Genomic DNA, 20,669 nt, shown 5'->3' with positions numbered 1-20,669 from the left:
AATGACATATTAGATAAAGGGCTAGTATCCAAAATCTATAAAGAACTTATCAACCTCAACACCCAAAGAACAAATAACCTGATCAAGAAATGGGCAGAAGGCATGAACAGACATTTCAGCAAAGAAGACATCCAGATGGCCAACAGACACATGAAAAAGTGTTCAACATCATTCACCATCAGGGAAATACAAATCAAAACCACAGTGAGATATCAACTCACACCAGTCAGGATGGCTAAAATTAAAGTCACAAATCGATAGATGTTGGTAAGGATAAGGAGAAAGGGGAACTCTCCCACACTGTCGGTAGGAATGCAAGCTGGTACAGCCACTCTGAAAAATAACATGGAGGTTCCTCAAAAAGTTGAAAATACAGCCACCCTATGACCCAACAATCACACTATTTACCCTAAAGATACAAATGTAGTGATTCGAGGGGCACATGTACCTGAATGTTTATAGCAGCAATGACCACAGCAGCCGAACTATGGAAAGAACCTAGATGTTCATCAACAGATGGAAGGATTAAGAAAATGTGGTGTATATATCTACATGGAATACTATGCAGCCATCAAAAAACCATGAAATCTTGCCATTTGCAATGACATGGATGGAAGGAACTCGAGGTTATTATGCTAAGCAAATTAAGTCAATCAGAGAAAGACAATTATCCTATGATCTCTCTGATATGAGGAATTTGAGGGGCAGGATGGGGGGTGGTGGGGATAGGGGAGTAAAAAAATGAAACAGGTGCTCGCTTCGGCAGCACATATACTAAAAAAAAAAAAAAAAAAGAAACAGGATGGAACCAGGGAGGGAGACAAACCATAAGAGACTCTTAATCTCAGGAAACAAACTGAGGGTTGCTGGGGGGTAGGGGAATATGGTAGATGGGTTATGGACATTGGGGAGGGTATGTGTTATGGTGAATGCTGTTGAATTGTGTAAGAATGTTGATTCATAGACCTGTACGCCTAAAGCAAATAATACATTATATGTTAATTTTTTAAAAAGCATATAATAGGAATTTGGATTTTTACTCAAGTAGGATTTTTTAAATGTTTACATGAAAATACTATATATTTTAAATGAAATAATTTAAGTGGAACATTAATTGTCCACATATAAAAATCATAAATTTTATCTTCAAAGATAACCTATATTCATATCTTTCTTTACAGTAAATAGTTACATTAAAATGTTCTGAAACTGGGCACCTGGGTGGCTCAGTTGGTTGGGCAACTGCCTTCGGCTCAGGTCATGATCCCAGACTTCCAGGATCAAGTCCCGCATCAGGCTCCCAGCTCTTTGGGGAATCTGCTTCTCTCTCTGACCTTCTCCTCTTTCATGCTCTCTCTCACTCATTCTCTCTCAAATAAATAAATAAAATCTTAAAAATAAAAAATGTTCTGAAATTTACGTCAAAATACAAAAGTCTTGGGGCACCTGGGTGGTTCAGTTAAGCGGCTGCCTTTAGCTCACATCATAATACCAGGGTCCTGGGATCCAGCCCCACGTTGGGCTCTCTGATTAGCAAGCAAGGAGTCTGCTTCTCCTTCTCCATCTCCCGCCTTGCTCCTGCTCTCACTCACTATCTCTGTCTGTCTGTCTGTCTCTCTAGTATATAAAATCTTTAAAAAAATGTTTTAAATTAAAAAAAATAGAAAAAAAACCTTACATACACCCATGTAGAAGTAACAAATCTTTTACATGTAACTCCTTGTTCTACCACTTGTATTATCTTCCAAAATACAATTTCAGTAACTTAACATTTGGTAGTAAATGTAATTCAGCATGGAATAATATTATTAAAAACATTATTTTCCATTACAAAACATTATAGTATTTTCAAGGATGGAAAAGAAGAAAAAGGGGGAGAAGGGTATTTTAAGACACAGAAAACAAAGACTCTAAAGGAATAATAAAAAGCAGAAATCTAGTTCTTTGTAAAGAATAAAATTGAAAATTAAGAAAGAAAAAAGAGGGGCACCTGGGTGGCTCAGTGGGTTAAAGCCTCTGCCTTCGGCTCAGGTCATGATCTCAGGGTCCTGGGATCGGGCCCCGCATCAGGCTCTCTGCGCGGCAGGGAGCCTGCTTCCCCCCCCTTCTCTCTGCCTGCCTTTCTGCGTACTTGTGGTCTCTGTCCATCAAATAAATAATAAAATAAAATCTTTAAAAAAGAGAGAGAGAAAAGAGAAGGCAAAACAACAACAACAACAACAAAAACCACAGAAAACAAACAAACCCACAAACCTTACTGTTAGAATAAAATGAAGGTATAACCACAGATGTCAGGTTTCTACAAGTAAAAAGATATAAACAGTTTTATGCCAATAAACTTGACAACTTATGACAACTTACATGAAATGAAAAGATATTTTAAAACCTTCCTAAAAACTTACTAAAATGGACTCAAGAAGAAAAAGAGAAGCAGAGCTATTCTGTAAACATAAAATAGTTAAAAGTGATTGTTAAATATCTTCCCACAAAGTATACAGCAGGTCCAAAAACTAACAATCTTTCAAAAATTTAGTTTCTCATTTTATGTAAGTTCTCTAGAGAAGAGAAAAAGAAGAAACACTTTAAAATACCCTTAGATACCCACACTAGACAGAGATTTCAAAAGATAATGAAAATAGTAATCTACCTAATTTATTAATCTAGATTTAAATATGCTAAGCAAGCTTTAACAGGCTGAATCCAACAATGCCTAAAAAAACGCAATGCCATGACCAAGTTTTCTTCAGAATGCAAGGTTACTGTAATATCAGAGATTTGATTAATGTAATCAAGTACATTGATAACTTTAAAATCTATGATTTCTGTACTTATAATACAAAGCTCAAAATGTAATTCAATATCTATTCTTTAAAAAAAGATCTTAGCACACCAGCCTTTGAAAAAAATGTCTTCACAATTACTGGACACCTATGAAACTCTACAACAAATAGCATTAAAAAAAAAAAGTGAAATGTTGAAAAGTTTTCTTTTAAAATTCGGAAAATGGCAAAGATAGTATCTTGGCACCCATATCAGGAAATGAGTACATGGTGTATTCAAACTGGCAAGAGGAAAAAAAAATAACTGTCAATATAAACTCCTGAACTCAGCTAAAATTTTATTCAAGACTGACAGTTAAATAAAGAGTCTTTCAAGGAAACAAAAACAGAGTATTTACCACCAACCGATCTGCTCAAAAGGAACTTCTAAATGTTGTATTTCAAGAAGGAATATGATCTCATAGGAAAGGACTGAAAAACGACAGTGAGTGAAGAGACTGATAAAAATGAGGATAAAATCCAAATAAATGTTGAATATGGAAAACAACAGTAATTGGATATTAGCCAATGCTATAAAACTTCCTCCAAGTGGGAAAAAAAATACTAGAAATGCAGCTCATTTACATCTCAAAAACTTTATCCTTCTACAGAGAAATTTTGGCCCCCGGCAGTCAAATAAGCTTGATGTTTTCTCTTTTCTTCCTCTACTCCAAAGATCCTTAGTGGCAGAAGTAGCAAGAGTAGTCTGAGTAGCACACATGGGGAAAAACACAACCCAAGCTGAGGCAACCAATGAGGTGGCAAGCTGCAAAGGATTCCTGAACAGAACACACCAGCAAGTGTGAAAGAAAGTCAAGGAATGTGAAAAAATTTAGAAAAAGGAAGACTGTCAGGATGTAGTTAGTGAAGTCCCAAAGAAAAGAAAAAGAATGTAAGTAAAAAGGAACTCTTTGAAATATTAAAAAAAAAAAAAAAGATGCAGAAATCCCTCGTATGAAAGAGATAAAAAAATAAAAAGATTCTCCTTGCCCATCCCCACAGATGGACCACCCTGTAAATTACAACCATCAACTGTGGGCAGAATAAAAAAAACCACCTCATACTCGTTCTGGAGAATGAACAGTGGTAAGGGAACTTTTTAGGCGAGCCAAAGGGATTGGACAAACTGTGTTAAATACCTTTGCATTGTTGAGCTGACTGTGGGCGGTGCTTACAGCTTGGCATTAAATGGCTAAAGCAACAGTGAGAAAGAGGCCATCTTTTTAGATTTGTAAAGACAGAAGCTGCTGTGGTGAAAGCTGTCAAAAAAACTCACAGGCCAGTCTGGACCCACACATCTGGAAAACACCCTCCCTATAGGACAGATAAAGAAAAAGTAGACTGAAGATATGAGTTCTTGTCCACAGTAGGGAAGACAGAGTTTCCAGTTTGAATCTAATGGTTAATATTCTGGGGAGGTGGATGGAGTGGGGGAGAGGAGATACTATTTAGAGGAATACAACAGAATTCAGAGTACCCGCAATAATGATCAGCAAACTTAACAATGTAAAGTGCTGAAGAATACATGTTTTAGGCTTGTGACCATATGGTCTCTGTTGCAAGTACTCAATATGGTCACTGTAGCTTGAAGGTGGCCAGAGAGAACATAGGAACAAATGGAGGTGACTGTGTTCTAGTAAAACTTTATTTGCAAAAACAAGAAGTCAGCTCCTAGGCCACAGTTTGTGAGAAATTAATGTATTAATATGTAATGGGTTAATGTACTCATATTGCAGAATAAAACATGTCCACACAAATGTTCATTTACAAATGATCAAAGTAGCCTTAATCATAATAGCTAACATCCCAGATGTCTACTAAGAGATGAGCTAATAAAGAAAATATAAGTTTAAATAAGAAAATAGTTAAATAAGTTAAATAAGAAATAGTTAATAAGTTAAATAAGAAATAGTTAAGTAAGAAATAAGAAATAGTTAAATAAGTTAAATAAGAAAAAATAAGTTATCTACCAGTGCAATACTCATACCATGAGAGGTCAAACTAATTCTTTTTTTTTTTTAATGTTTTTTTGTTTTGTTTTTAAAGATTTTATTTATTTATCAGAGAGAGAGAGGGAGTGAGAGCGAGCACAGGCAGACAGAATGGCAGGCAGAGGCAGAGGGAGAAGCAGGCTCCCCGTTGAGCAAGGAGCCCGATGTGGGACTCGATCCCAGGACGCTGGGATCATGACCTGAGCCGAAGGCAGCTGCCCAACCAACTGAGCCACCCAGGTGTCCCAGTAATTCTTGATACACATAAAAGTGTATAAAGAATGTAAGATTTTTGGATAGAGAGGATAGTATCATTTCTCTATAAGAAAGTGGTAAAGGAGAAAAAAGGGAAAAATAGAATATAAATATGAAACACATAAAACAGACTGACAGAATAAAAATCCCAGATAAAACTAATTTAAATAAATGCAAAAATCAAAAATATTAAATTAGCTGTTGAAAATACAGAAAAACCCCACAAAACTATTACCTTGGTTTAAACAGAAAAATAGAAAGTCTAGCTACTGCTTTACTCTAATCAACATTTCTAGATCTAGATAGTTATATTTATATCTGGAAAGGTTGAAGATATAGGCATGGAAAATAATAGCCAGGATAGAAGTTTTTACACTAGACAAAACAGATTTTAAGGCACAAGTCATAAAAAGATGGAAAAGGGAAAAACAGATCAAGCAAATGAAAAACTGTGTGTATGTACCTAGTAATAAAAATCAACATTTCTCTGCATGAATAAATTTTTAAAAATCCAAAATGCCTCTGGTGCTAAAGAAATATTTAAGCTAAAGGAAAGAGTAGGTACCATAGAGGAATTTAATCCCAAAGTTGGGAAGAAAGTGTATAAGATGAAAAAACAAGGAAACAAACAAATAAAAAAATATAAACAACACAACCTTCATGGGAAAATTTGATGGATTTGTCCACCTCAAAATTAAGAGACAAAGTACAAAGTATAAAAAGTTAGCACACACACAACAAATGCACCATTGCTAAGACATAACGAATTTTCACTTAGAACACAGAAAGAACTGCAAATCAGCACAAAAAAGCCAGAAAACTGAGAAATGGGTGGAACTGTAAATAGGCAATTTACAAAGATAAAAACTTAAAAAAATTAAAGCCCATGTTATTAAAAGTCACGGGTTAAATGAGTCCTAGGAAAAGAAGCAGCTGGATTATGCAGTCAAGTAAGTGGTCATGAAACTCATGTCCTCCCAGACAAGTCAGGGCTAAAGCTCAAAGGATAAGATGAAACATTGATTAGAATACAGTACATTCGGAATCATTTCCTTCAAGTTCTAGCCCTCCATAGTTTTACTGATCTTACAGGAAGGAAGGACTTAAAACTTAACAACTTCTCAATCTTGACATGTTTTATCAATGATGCTTTCTTAGTTGCCCTAACAATTACTAGCCATCGAGGGTTACTTGATGCCACATCTTTTAAGGTCCAGATTCCTGTTGCCTCTGGAATTTCACAATGCCAAATCAGAGGATCAGATTTCTAGAATTCTTCATAAGCTACCTCATTTCAATGCCAGTCTCTTCACTGGATCGAATGAGATGTTTTAGTAGTCCATTGTCTTTGATACACCAATTTAATATAAGAAAAATGTGAAACTGGAACTTCCCTCGTTACTTTTTTAAGTCACCATATGATTTGATCAAAGTAGGAAATTTCCTATATGATATAATATATATTCAATTCACTATGTGCCTACTCCAAACCAACGGCAGAGCCTTAGGTCTCCTGGAGGTCTTCAGATTTTTAGCACACTTCCTTCTCACTAAAAAAAAAAAAAAAAAAAAAAAAAGCAACTCTCATGCAGTCACTCTTACTGTTTCAGGGAAACACCCATACCTCTGAATTCTGAGCCAGGGTAGTAAGTTCAGGAAGCTACTCTGATGACTTGGTGCTTTTTCAAGCTGGCTCAGCCACAACATGCTAGATGGCCTAGAAGTACCAATTGCTTAAGAATCAGGAACCAGCCATCAAGAAGTTAGCACATTAAGTCAGAAGAGTGAGGTATTACTAGAGGTTGACTAGTTTCACAAGTCTTTAAACATTATCTTTTATCTCAATAGATACCTATTTCTTTATACACTGTGCATAACATTATGTTATGATCCTAAGGGTAAATTTACATCATTAATTAGATCAGCATGTACGTTACATTGGAATTTCTAGTGCTTGTGCATAACTATCTGTTTATACGTATGGAAAACCATACTTCTTAGCTAATTCAAGTGCTATGGACCAACTACCATTTTCTCTAAGATTCTACCTGAGACAAACATTTTAATGAGTTGCTATGAATCCTCACTTCATACAGCCTGATACATTACTTAAAATTGATGGGAAATAGGATGATCATAGGATGCCTGATTAACTCACATACAAGATGTGAAACATAAACCATCTGTCCTTATAGGCTGGTTTTTGTGTAATCACTGAATTAATACTGAATAACATTGAGGTTATCTTCATGCTATCTTGATGTATGATATATCCAAGACTGACTACAGGTGAAAATTTAGAATCTTTATTCCACCATTCAATTGATTCACTTCTTCATTTAACAAATATTTATTGAGCACTCTTTCAGGTGCCAGAGGGACAGTAATAAAAAGGACTGATAGATAATTTCTTCATTTACCAAGCCTGTCTTCTAAGAGACTTGTTTTGTTTGTAAACGTTGGATGACTAACTAGTAGATGTAGTGACTCCATTGTATCCAAGTGTGTGACTTAACCAGGAGAACTCTCCAAATTCTACACTTCACAACTATTTCTCTCATATTTTTAAGTTATACCCCCTGACATTTGTAGGTTCAGAGATTTCCAGATAGTTCCAACTCATAGAGTACTAAATCTTGTGGGAAAAGCAAGTCAATTACATATTCTCAGACTTCTTGTACTCCCGTCTTCTGCTTTTTCATTTCCACTTTGAAAATATCCCAACTGAGCCTTCATGATCTTGTTTTCTCTTGGTCCTATTCCCACCAACTGATGTCTTCAGAATTTTCTTTGTTGGTTTTTCCATATGTTCCTCATCTCCAAATACAGTAGTCAACAACTTCTCTGTCTCTCCTTTGTCGTTTTTATCTAACTCCTTTCCTAGCAGCTCTAGCTGGATGTTTAATGAGCATCTTAAACTTGAAACATGACTGAAATTTCATTCCAGGGCATTCTGTTTTCTCTTTCCATATTCCTCCTGAGATAAATGCATGGCCTGCTCTCTGACTGCCTTCAGATATCAAAATAAATGTCACCTTCTCCAGGAAGCCTTCATAGATCACCCTATAGAAAAATAACATCATCCCCACCCTCCCAATCCCTGGTTTGACTCCCTATCCCTCTTACCTGGATTTGTACCTTTCCAAAATACTTATTACCAACTGACGTGTTATAAATGTATTTTTTAAAATGTATGTATCAATGTTTTTGCCTGTTTTTTGCAAAAAAAAAAAAGTAAGCTCCATGAAAGGTGGGGTCTTTGTTTCCTGCTTTATTATTAGTGTACAGAACTGTGCTTGAAAAGTACTTAGAACTCAAGAAATATCTATAAATCAGTGACTGCATTTGTCTTCAATAACTCTATTGCTTTAGTTACTACACTCTATACTCTGCACTAATTTGGAATTAAACTCGTGATTTTCAAGAGTTGTATCAGAAAATGATTGTGGAATTAGAGAAGTCCATTCTCTTCACTCTAAGACTGAGAAAGATAACATAGCTCAACTTCTTATTCTATAGAGTGTGTCTTAAAGAGAAAAAGGTTTTGACTAAAGTTACACAATGAATAAAAGGCAGAAACATTATTAAAGACTGGGTTCACGCCACTCCAACCAGTGTTCTTCAATCAAACCGTGACCCAGAGGTGTTGTTTTTCCACAGCCAGTCCTATTCTTTCTGGTATTGTTTTAAGAATAATTTTTAATAAATATTATACACAGAAATAAAGAAAAAACTGATTTTATCAATAAAAATTTCACACACATAAAGCTTAAAGGTAAAAAAAATACTTTTTAAATATCCAAAACTTTATTTTATTTACAAAATATCTAGTTTAAAACATAGCAACATCCTAGGACATTGAGAAATATAGATGTAAAATCCTGTAATAAACACATTTTCAGACATAGAAGAAACTCCATGCAGGTAGGTTAGTGAGAAATAACATATAGTAGAGTACAATAACTTAGAATAATAAAATAAATCATTTAAGATATTTCTTAACCCTGATGATGCACGTGTTATAGGAGAAGAAACAAATTCAGTTAAACACAGGATATGATTTATGATTTTTTTTTTTTTTTTTTTTTTTGGAGAGAGAGAAAGAGCAAGAATACATGTGATGGGGTGAGGGCAAAGAAGGGCAGAGAGAGGGAGAGAGACAATCTTAAGCAGGCTCCATGCTCAGTGCTGAACCCAATGTGGAGCTTAAGATCTCATGACCCTGAAGTCATGACCTAAGCTGAAATCAAGAGTCCCACACTTAACCGACTGTGCCACCCAGGTGTCGTGTGATCTGATCTATGATTTTAATCTTTAAAGAAGATTGAGTTCCATAAGAAGCAGAAAAGCACAGCAGTTACAATGCATTCCATTGTTTGGATCGGCACCTGACACTCCCTCCTGACAGGTGTAAGAAGTTAACAGTTATATAACTTCCACAGGCCTCAAATTTTTAAAAAGATTTTATTTATTTATTTGACAGAGAGATTACAAGTAGGCAGAGAGGCAGGGAGAGGAAGAGAGAGGGAAGCAGGCTCCATGCTGAGCAGAGAGCCCGATTCGGGCTCCCCGGATCCCAGGACCCTTGGATCATGACCTAAGCCAACGGCAAAGGCTTAACCCACTGAGCCACCCAGGTATACCAGGCCTCAAATTTTTATCTACAAAACAGAACTGAGTAGTGACTATGGCATATAATATCTATAGGAATCAAATTAGATCATAACAATCAGTAATTAATGTACTATGTGGCATATATTTGAGAGTTCAAAATATTGCAGAATGGTATTAGTATAATTTAACTGCAATACAAAATAATGTCTAAAATCTCTTAAATATAAATATTTGTGAAAAATAATCTAAAATTTACCAAAATCATGTTTGTAGTTGATCATTTGCAGAGTATTTCTAACATTTGGGGTACTTTAAAAAACATGAAAATTTTATATTTATCGTTGTAATCGATTCTCTATACCACATGAACTGTAACTATAATGGTAAGCAGAAACAGCCTAGTCTGTTTTCCAAAACAATGCTAATTTCAGCATGTGGAAATATACCTCAAAACATTCATTTTGCCATGAAGATTTAAGAAAGATGACTATAACCCACTTTTTGATTGTATGAAGGCCCAGAATGAAAGCAGAGTGAATAACAAGTTCAAGGATGTATCCAGGCCAGATTGTACAGTCCTTTTTTTTTTTTTTTTTTTAAAGGATTATACATCTATGTGTGTGAGAGAAAGAGGAGGGGCAGAGAGAGAATCTCAAGCAGAGAGAGAGAGAGAGAGAGAGGGAGGAGGAGCGAGAGAGAAAATCTCGAGCAGACTCCATGCTTAGCATGGATCCTGATGTGGGGCTTAATCTCACAACCTCATATCAGGACCTGAGCCAAAAGCAAGATTGGCCGCTTAACTGACTGAGCCACCCAGACACCCTGCCAACAGTTCCTTTTGGGGTCCACTACTGCTAGATGGATTCTATAGTCTACACTTCCTTCGACATGTCACATTTAACCTAGCTCTTTCCCTCCATACATTCACTTATTTCAATCTTAAGTCACTCACTGAGTGCCCGACATGTGCCAGCCACTGTGCTAGATGCTGAAGAAATTGCTCTCTGCCCTCCTGGAGCTTACCCACCGGTGTGGGAAATAGATAAGAAGAAAATAACAAGTGAACAACTCCTTGGATAAAAACTATAAAGAAGAGAGAGCATCAAATATTTCGTATGTTGCATGCTGTTTTTTACTTATAAAGGATTTTAACTATGCTGCTAGTACTCTAAAACAGCATTCTCTTCAACAAAGCCAAAGTCCTTTGAGGCAATCACAGAAACTTAGGTAGAATGAAATATAGCTACCAACTGACTCTAAGCATGACTATCAGTATATTCCTGCAATACAAAGTGTGTGTGTGTGTGTGTGTTGAGAAAAGGTGGGAATAGATGGGCAGTTAGGGGATGGCAGCCAAAAGAAAGAAGGGAAAGTAAGAAGAATTCTTACATCAGTCAAGAAGGTCTTTTTGCTCAATCTTTCAGACTTCATATTTTCTACACTGCTACCACTGGGCTCTCTGAGTAATTTAGTGACCATTTGAATATTAATACATAGCTTACCAGCATATATCTTACCCCACATATTTACCCTTTCCTGTAGTTTAGCTATTTAAAAATGTACTCTCTATTTTTTGTCCTGGTAGAACATATTTTTAACATTTTATTTCCAGGGTTAAAAGATAAAAGTTTTCCTCTGCAATTACATGTTCATGTATCATTTTCAGTATATTTTTATCTGGTTCCCTACCATGTAAGAAAGGAAAACCTTTAAAATTGAAGCACTGAACTGAACAGTAGAAATACTTCCCCAGCTTCAGTGCCATTTTTAAAATTGAAATTCTTGGGTCATTCCTTCCTGACTTAGATTAAATGTCCACACCTTATTTCTATCACTTCCAAAGTGCCAGGGGAAAAAATGCAGTAATCTTTTCTTAGAAAATCTCTCTTTCCAAGATTGGGGTGCTCTCCAAATAGCCACAAACTCTGAAATAAAGTCATCTTTCCCACCTCCAGCCAATGCTTCTAAACAACGAATGTGAATATGCACTTAAACAATTGCATCTGGACACAACCCTTACCTGCATCTCTTGACAAAAGGAAGCCAATGGACCAAAGAGAATCTGACATTGCTCGTCAGCAGTGTATGTCATCCCTGGCAACTTGGAGGGAACCATCACGGAATTGACACTCTGGGGGTTTGTTTGTAGCAAGCAGTTACTGGCCTTTGACCTGGCAATACACACATACGTGTAAAATTTTGAATTTCATGTAAAAACTTGTTATAATTAGCATAGCAATAGGAAACAATTTTATAATGTTAAAAATATGTTCTTACTTTGATTTAGAAGTTCTACTGAATCTTCAGAGAAAGCATCCCCATATGAGAATCATTTATGTACAACTATGTAAGATAATTCTAATAATAATAATAATAATATTCAAGTTAACAGAATGTTTTGGATTATAAAGATCTTTCTTACAGATTAATTAAGCTAATCTATATAACACGGTAAAGTGGTTATTACTATACATACTTATAAGATAAGAAAACTCAGACTTGGAGCATAACTTGCTCAAAAATAATGCGTAAAGGTAAGAAATCAATTATATTTGGGGACTAAGAGAATATATGGAAGGCTCTGTCAAGTGAGTATTAACTATAGATATTTCAGTACTTGACATTGTAATACAACTTTCATTTACTAGGTGACATTTAATTTTATCATGCATCTGATTCTTGTGAAGGCCACCATACAAAATCACATATGTTCCTTAGGAACTACTCAAGGGTTACTGTTGCAGTGAGGTGGTAAGTTCACATACTACACGTTCTGTATACTGTTCTCTACACCATCACAGAATGTCCAGCATATAGCTCACACCAGAGTTACAGTAAGGCAGAAAACATTATATTTTGGTGGATTTTAATATTCATTGAACAGAAAAAGTAGGGTTGCCAACTGAAATGGTATCTCTATAGTGAACTTGGCTAGCTAGGTGCCTCTCTCTATCTTTATGAGACTTGCAGTTACTTGAAGCATCTCTCACTCACTAGCTACTTTGTAAATCATGTACTGTTTCAGCTGTTCCTTTATTACCAAAGGGATAAGTAAATAACAGGGGCTTTAAAATGAAAATTAGAACAATAATAATATTTTTCATTCCTTTTTCCAACCAGAGAGAACCTGCTCCCGCTGTTGAAAGTGGGAAAGAAGAAAATGAGGACTATTATAATGGTGACAACAATGTGTTAAGGAAAAAAAAAAAAAACAGTTTAGAAGTATCACAATGGAAGGGTGGAGCTTTTGTTAAAGAGGTTCTTTGTGATAACAGATGTGCTGAGTGATGAGCAATGAGAACATTTCCAATGGGAAATTTTGAAGAGGCAATTAAATACTGTGACAGATAATTTTCCAACCTTACAAATTGCCTTGCTCATTCTTTTATAAGAAAATGTGGAAACTAAGAAGCAGATGGGTTAAATAATATGTTCCAATTCACACTATGAGTCAGTGGAAGAGCCAGTGTTGGAAGAGACTGCCTTGATCCCTAATCTGGTGTCCTTTCCACTCTACTGTGCCACCTTCCTTCTGTAGCAGAAGCAGGCACATGTAAACATTGACAATACAATAATGGTAAATGACCTTTGTACCTTAGAAATCTTTCCAAATCTTCCTTGCTACATCGGGACCATGAAACATCACCAAGATTTTGTCCTTTAATCCATTCACCAGACATGATATGAAGACCATCAGCACATGATGGGTGGTCATTGTCATGATTAATGCCCATGCTGATTCAGAATATAATTAAAATAAAAAAATTACATTAGATAAATATATTTTAACTTTTTATAATGGCAATAAAATAACAGATAAATACTTAAAATAATGGGAGATGAATAAGTTTTAAAGGTCAAAAATAAAATAAGGTTGCAGATTGATTTTTTTTTTTAATTTTGTTATTTTGTTAAAGGTAAATATTTTTATTTAGTAAAAAACATTTTCCCAATCAATCTGGTAAATAACATGTTTAGTCACCTCTGTCAAAATGATCTGGAGAGAAATTTTTCAGAGAAGTATATATGAAACACAGGAATAGTTAAGTTTCTAGTCAACCACACAAAATTCTTGGTTTTGCCCGGAGATCCTTTATTCATATCTTCTACCAAATCTGAAACCACATTAAAACTATTATTTTCCCCATCTGCTTCATTAGACAGTCTTCTTCCAATATAACACACTATATCCCTGGGGAACTTTCCCATTCCTGGCCGTCTTTATTTTTTCTAGTGAATCTTGAATCTGTTGCTTTAAGTTGAAACTCTATTTAAAAATCTGACTTTTCTCCAAATGGTGTACTAGGAGAACATTAAATTCATTATGTGGAAAACTGCCGTATTTTCTCTTTTTAAACCTCTACTTCTGTATTCTCTTTTTCTTTCACTCTCTTCCTTGTGCCTTCACTTGCAACCCAGTCTGCCAAATCAAAAACCTTCAGGTCATTTATCCTTTCTCTCAAATCATCCCCCAGGCTATTTTATTTACTCTGTGTGAGAGGGCAAGCTCTGCCAGTTCTACTTCCTAAACATTTCTCTCATCTGTCACCTCCTTTCAATTCCTTTGTTACTATTAAAAAGGATTATAAAGTATTTAGTCTCAACAATTATTACAGCATTATTGGGTTCCGTGCCTCTAAACTTTACCAACATTCTATCTTTTTTTTTCCTACTCTGACTCAGTGAAGTCTATTTAAAACACAATCCACTACCATGCCTCAACTTCCCCATTATCTCTATGGCACCTCCCAGCTCTCTAACATGATACAAAGTCTTTTTATCTTGTTCCAAATCCTTTACTGCATTTTCTTTTCAGCAAATGATTTCTAGTGTCCCAAACAGTATATTCTTTTTTATTATTTTACAATTAATTGTCATGTAGCATTTTCTGTGTCACACACCATACAAAGGGATTTATAAGTGTGAATTAAATGACTCTCTAAGGTAGGGACTGTTAAAACCCCATTTTTGCTGATGAGAAATAACTTTCCCAAGGTTCTACAGTGAGAGAGTGGAAAGTGGGGATGTCTGAAGTGAGATGGCTGGCTCTAGAATCATCGGACTGGCCGTGACACAGTTGGCATGTACAAATTCCATTCCCTCTCCCGCCCTGTCCAAAGTGCCTCTCCTTCAATGTCTTTGCCTGGATAAATTCTACTTGGTCTTCAAGGCTACTGTCAATCACCCTCATGAGGTTTTCTTTCACTGAATTCCATCTTATGTATGTGTGCTCTTTGTCCTACCATTGGATTCTGTGAACAACATTGTCAGAGCATTTTCTATGTAGCATTATCCATTTTAACTTCTGGCTAATGCTATAACTACTTCAGGGCAAGAATTTGCTCATCTCTCTAAGATCCTGGCATACTGGAATGATACTCTATAAACCGACTTAGATGCTGAATCAAGTCACCATGTAGAACCACTTCTATTGCAGGACAACGTTCATATAATCTCCACTGAATTCTTATAATGAAGGTTAATAGTGAAGACACAGGAAGAGGAAAGATTCAGTTTTGTAAAAGCCAAGTTTGAATTGATGGAGGATAGTCAAGGGCTCCCTTTTCTCATTCTGTATGATGTAGATAATAAAATAGTCTTTCATAATAAAAATAGCAAATAGCTAAAATAGCTACTTTACATTTTAAAATGCTAATAAAATAATTATTATAGAAGCTGCCAAGGGACATCACAACTGGACTACCTATGTGTTCTCAAAGCAAAATAAGAATTTTCATGACAATCAAATTGCTTTTTCATTGAGATAAATTAAAACTTTAAATTAAAATTGTTATACTGATTATGTTTTTTGAAAGAAGAAAATGATATGGCTAGAATAGTAATTAATTTCTGAGTTAAAAATAATGAATGAGGAAATCACTGTGTTTGCTAACTTTTGAAGACTCCCAAAATTCTTGTCTAAATTAAACTAAAAATACATGACTGGATATCATTTTCCATATTTTCATGTTAGAAAAATTCAGCTCTAGGTTGAACCATATTTTTCACTCCTATTCTAATTAATGTCTTTAAATATGGTCTGTATTAACACACATTAATATGATGACTGACAGATTAGGAAGACAAATTTTTTCATACCTTGACAATAAAAAGGAAAAGTAAGAGATGATGTGGAGTAGGTATGGACCAGTTTAGCTACTGAGAGGCACGGTGAAAGATGTTGAAGTTGAAAGAGATGTAAATTCTGTATCTCCCATCCCCTTATTCATGGAACTTGAGACAAGCAAATAATAACAAAGAAATAAATGTGCCTCAGTTTCCTCACTTATGAAGTATACTTTTCTAACTGGTTGTTAGGGAAATTACATGAGGATGATGTAAAATGCCTGCACAGTGCCTGGAATACAGTAAGAACCCATGATGATTCTTTCTATGGGGGCAAGAAATCTTAACATTCTTACTTGTCAAAAAGCACAAAAAGGTAAACATAATGATGTGCAATTTGCGGTATTTGTGGAAGTTGCTTTGCAGGAAGTTGTAGACTTAAAGGAAAGCCAAATAAAGAATAACAGCAAGAATTTGTTTTGCTCTGATGTTAAAATAAGAAAATGCAGAGGTGCATGGGTGGCTCAGTTGGTTAAGCATCTGCCTTCAGCTCAGGTCATGGTCCTGGGGCCCTGGGATCAAACCCAGTGTCAGGCTCCCTGCTTAACAGGGAGCCTGCTTCTCCCTCTCCTTCTGCCTGCCATTCTGCCTACTTGTACTGTGTGTGTGTGTGTGTGTGTGTGTATGTGTGCGTGTAATAAATAAATAAAATCTTCCAAAAAAGAAAAGAAACTGTAAATGAGGCAGAATCTCACAAATTGAATAAAATGCCTTAATGCATTTCTAACATTATGGCTCAGATGCAGTCCTTGTCAAGATCACCATGTCACCTCCACTAGGGAGGAATTCTGGCTGCAGCACACGTGGCTGGGTGACCCTGTTTTATCAACAGCTACTTGCCTCGTGGAACATGCTCAGCTCTTCCATCTGTGGTGGTACAGTCTTTCAAACCGTACACAAATACTATTACTTCTGAAAGGCAACTGGTCTTTTTCAGAAACAATAAAACTTCTTAAATAATATGTCCATTTGAGAGAAGGAGAGGTTTTGTTTCCAAGATTTAGCAATTTGGACATTTTCCCAAAGTAGTATAATGTGATTTTCCAAATTGGAAAGATGACAACTTCTCATCTAGATGATCATTTTCCTTTTGGGATCCTGATTCTCATGTAAGCAATTAGCTCTAGCCATGGAGAGATGTGATGATTCAAACATTGTTTACCATTAGTTCAATTTTCCTAAAGCTATTTAACTTGTAACAGAGAAGATTATCATTAAACTGGGATGGGCATCTTTTTTTTTTTTTTTTAACCACACATCTGGAACTATCCGGAAACACTGCTTAGTTCCAATTCTACAGATTTGAAATAAAATAAACTGTGAACTTTTATCTGCACCAGTCACTGTATTAATCATTTATGATGATGATATCATTTAATTCTCACAATATCCCCTTCGGGTTTCTATTATCATGACTTCTATTCTCTACATGAAGAATGTGCAGAGGTTAATGGTGGAGTTGGGACTCAGAGCCAGGCAATCTGATGGTCAAGCAGAGAGATCTACAGAAAACCAAACTATAGTGGATCAAAACTCTCCCATTTATGCATACGATTTTTTTTGTTGTTTCCTGAATAATTTTAAATGTCTACTCTCTGTTAGCAGAAATACACCTCCACATATATAGTTCTAAAACCAAGTCTCATGCATTGTTTGGAAAACATTCTAAAAGTAAGATATTAGCAACACCTCTCCTTGTACTGTGCAACTGAGCTACATTTTAATAATCTCAGTTTAAATTCATTTTGACAAAGAGCCTTGGGCAAATAAACTCTCCACTAACATTGTACATGGTTGTCAAGTCAACTGAAAAAATATTTTTATCTTATAAAACTTCTCAACTTGTTTAAAAGTCACTGCCAGGAAGTTTTGTGATATCCTGCGGAAAGCTGGAGAAACATTTGGATTTTGAAGATGGTCCCTTTTGATGTTTAAAGAGTTAGAGAGGAGAACATTTATGAACTCACTCACATATTTTACATAATTCAGAAAGGATCAGATTTGTAAACAGTAGTTCTTTAGAAGAGTAAACTTTTTTGTGTTAAATATATTAAATAATTTGTCATGAGGTATTATTTCACACTAAAAGTCCATATATCATATGGAAAACTTTATTTTAAAAAAAGAAACAAACTGTCACAATGTCTAAGTGGAACTGTATTCTATTTCCAAGAAATGACAATTTCATACAATTCTGTGGCTGCGTCTGGTGTAAGTTCACTGCTTATGGGAAAAAAAAAATCTAAATATGTTTATTACTTTTTAGATTTTAAATAATTTTAATCATTTAAATTTCATTCTTCATTAAACAGTTAAATATGTACCTCTGTTGGAAGTCAAAAGTCAAAGCAAAGCAAGTCGGCAACAGTTAAAATTAAAACAAACAAACAAAAAAGTAGTGGTACCAAAAGAGGGACTCCTTTTGATTTTACTGTACATTCTATGCCAGATTTATCTAGGAATTGGACAAATCCTTGTTGAGAATGTGCTGTATGCCGGGTCCTATACCAAGTTGGGGTCATAAAAATTAGTATTAAAGATCCAGTTCCTACCCTCAAGGAGTGTACCATCTATTGGGGTTAGGACACGATATCCTTTGCTCTTAGGAAGTGAACACATGCCTGGATCCTGTTAGTTCTGTCTTCCTTAAAGCTCTCCCACCTAATTATATCAACCAAGACAAGCACTAATTCTCACTCCTGGACTCTTGTAATGTTTAACGGACCTCGTGCCTGTTAACTCTTTGCTTTATTAAACCATGTCTTAATTGCCTTAGCTTGTTATGAATACATTAATATAAAAAGTTTCCTAGGCAATTTTTTTTTTTTTTAAGATAGAGGGTGAATAGGGGAGGGGAGAGGAGAAAGAGAGAATCTTAAGGAGACTCCCCGCTGAGTGCGGAGCCTGAAGACGGGCTCATTCTCATGACACTGAGATCATGACTCTACCCGAAACCAAGAGTTAGATGCCGAACCCACTGAACCACCAGGGTACCACCTGCCTCCATGCAAAATATTTTAATATTCCTTGGCAAGCAATGATACTGAAAATGGGAATAATGAAACATGTACATCAAAGTCCTAGGGCATGCTGATGTTGGGTTAGTTAAAATGCAGAGTTCTGGGTCCTGCCACAGTGGATTGAAAGAGACTATCTAGAGATAAGGCCTAAGAAATTATTTTTTAATTTACTTTATAGATGATGCTTATTGAAAATTATAAGAAGCCATGATCTGTAGGACAAAACCCCAAGCTTTTATCTTATTTTTCAAGTGATCTGTAAACTAACTTCAATCTAATTTTCACTGGAACAGTTAATTCTCCCCTGTCATTTTGTACAGTCCCTTCTTATCAGAATGCTTTCCCCAGATTATCTATATTTACAAATGCAACTCAGATTTTAAGACCTCCTTGCTGTATAAAGGGGCCTTCAATAAATTCTAGCATATAATTCCCATGATTGTTAACTTCGGTGGTTTTCAAATATATGGCAGGTGTACATATCAGAACTACCTTCTATTTCTGGCGAATTCTAAGTAATACATATAAACTCTCACCATCTAGAATTTAAGTGTTTGGACAACAAGAATTTTTGACACTAAATAAATGTCCACAGACTTACCAGCTGATAGCGAATCATAGAAGCAACTGAATAGTCTGTAAATTTGACAGCAAGTTGAAAATAACATGGCCTCTTCCTAACTTAGAGGAATTATAAACCTGAAAAGTCTACAGATGATCTGCTCAAGGAAGGTTGCTTGCCTGACCCTGGACCACACATTTGCCAGGATACATTAGAGAAATGAAAACAGAAAGCCAATTCTTATAAGACCATTCATTAGCTGGGTGATTTTTTCCCTTCTTCCACCTACTCACTCTGACATCCAAACCTACATTTGGAGAGAGTCTGTTGCAGGAATGCTGCCACATCTTTACTGGCTGAAATCCCATTATGATTATTAACTTGGACAAACTACTTATTACTCTAACTGGTATCATTGTCTAAACAATGGATCAAATACAAAAGCTATGTTAGTGATCTACAAGGATCTCCATAATCTCACTTCCTGCCAAACCAGTAAGAATTCTGAAGAATATGAAATTAGTTCCTTGAATGAAGAGAGACATATTTGGCCAATGGGAGTCAAAGATCTCTTTTTACATTACAGCATTCATAAAAATAAACACACTACTTCTAATTATTATTATTATTCATGCACTCTGTATTATGTGTCAACCACTATTCCATGCAATTAAAGCATGAACAATTGAACAATGAATCTTGAAAGGAAACCTTATCCAAATTGTAGGGATGAAGAAAATTAGTACAGACACATTGACTTGCCTCAAGTTTATTCAGTGAGTACCTGGCATGACAAGAATTCAAGCCCAGGTCTATTTCTCTAATATATTTCCCTAGCACTTGCCCACTAAGTAGTTTCTAACCTTATTAGCCAAGGCATGTAGAGGTAGACACAGGAAGTAGCCACAGGAAGATACTTGTGACTTCTGCTATAGGGAATCCTAAAGGGTACAATGTGGTAAAGGATACAATATAGTTACATGTGGCCACTAACAATTTTAGTAGGTCAAGGAACATTAATTAAAGAATAATTAAACTTGAACATTTTAAGGAGCAGTGGATTTCTAGGGGTAATTAAGGTATAGTTTTTTTTTATTATTACAGTAATTTGTTATTGGTTACTATATTCCCATCCTAACAGTCCTAGATTATGATGTATTGCCTTTATTTTCATTTCTCATTTACTCTTTACTGTTTGTTTACTGATCCTTTAGAATATATCCTCTCTTTCTTATGGTAGATGCACATTAATATAGATTGAAAGCAAAATTTTTACTCCCTT

The 20,669-nt window shown here is 35.5% G+C and overlaps 1 protein-coding gene across 1 annotated transcript in view; it reads right to left on the bottom strand.

Moving 5' to 3' along the window:
• The window catches only part of ADAMTS19 (ADAM metallopeptidase with thrombospondin type 1 motif 19), a 248,373-nt gene that overhangs the window by 102,088 nt on the left and 125,616 nt on the right, over window positions 1-20,669 (bottom strand). Inside the window, exons 8-9 of the mRNA XM_059173349.1 lie at window positions 13,274-13,414; window positions 11,700-11,850 (exon numbers count right to left, since the gene is read on the bottom strand). Of these exons, the coding sequence (XP_059029332.1) occupies window positions 11,700-11,850; window positions 13,274-13,414 (292 nt within the window). The remainder of the gene's footprint in view (window positions 1-11,699; window positions 11,851-13,273; window positions 13,415-20,669) is intronic.

This window comes from Mustela lutreola, chromosome 5, assembly GCF_030435805.1.
Source record: "Mustela lutreola isolate mMusLut2 chromosome 5, mMusLut2.pri, whole genome shotgun sequence".
NCBI classification, from domain to species: domain Eukaryota; kingdom Metazoa; phylum Chordata; class Mammalia; order Carnivora; family Mustelidae; genus Mustela; species Mustela lutreola.
Note: the sequence above shows the minus strand (reverse complement) of the source record. Positions and strands in the feature narration are given on the sequence as shown.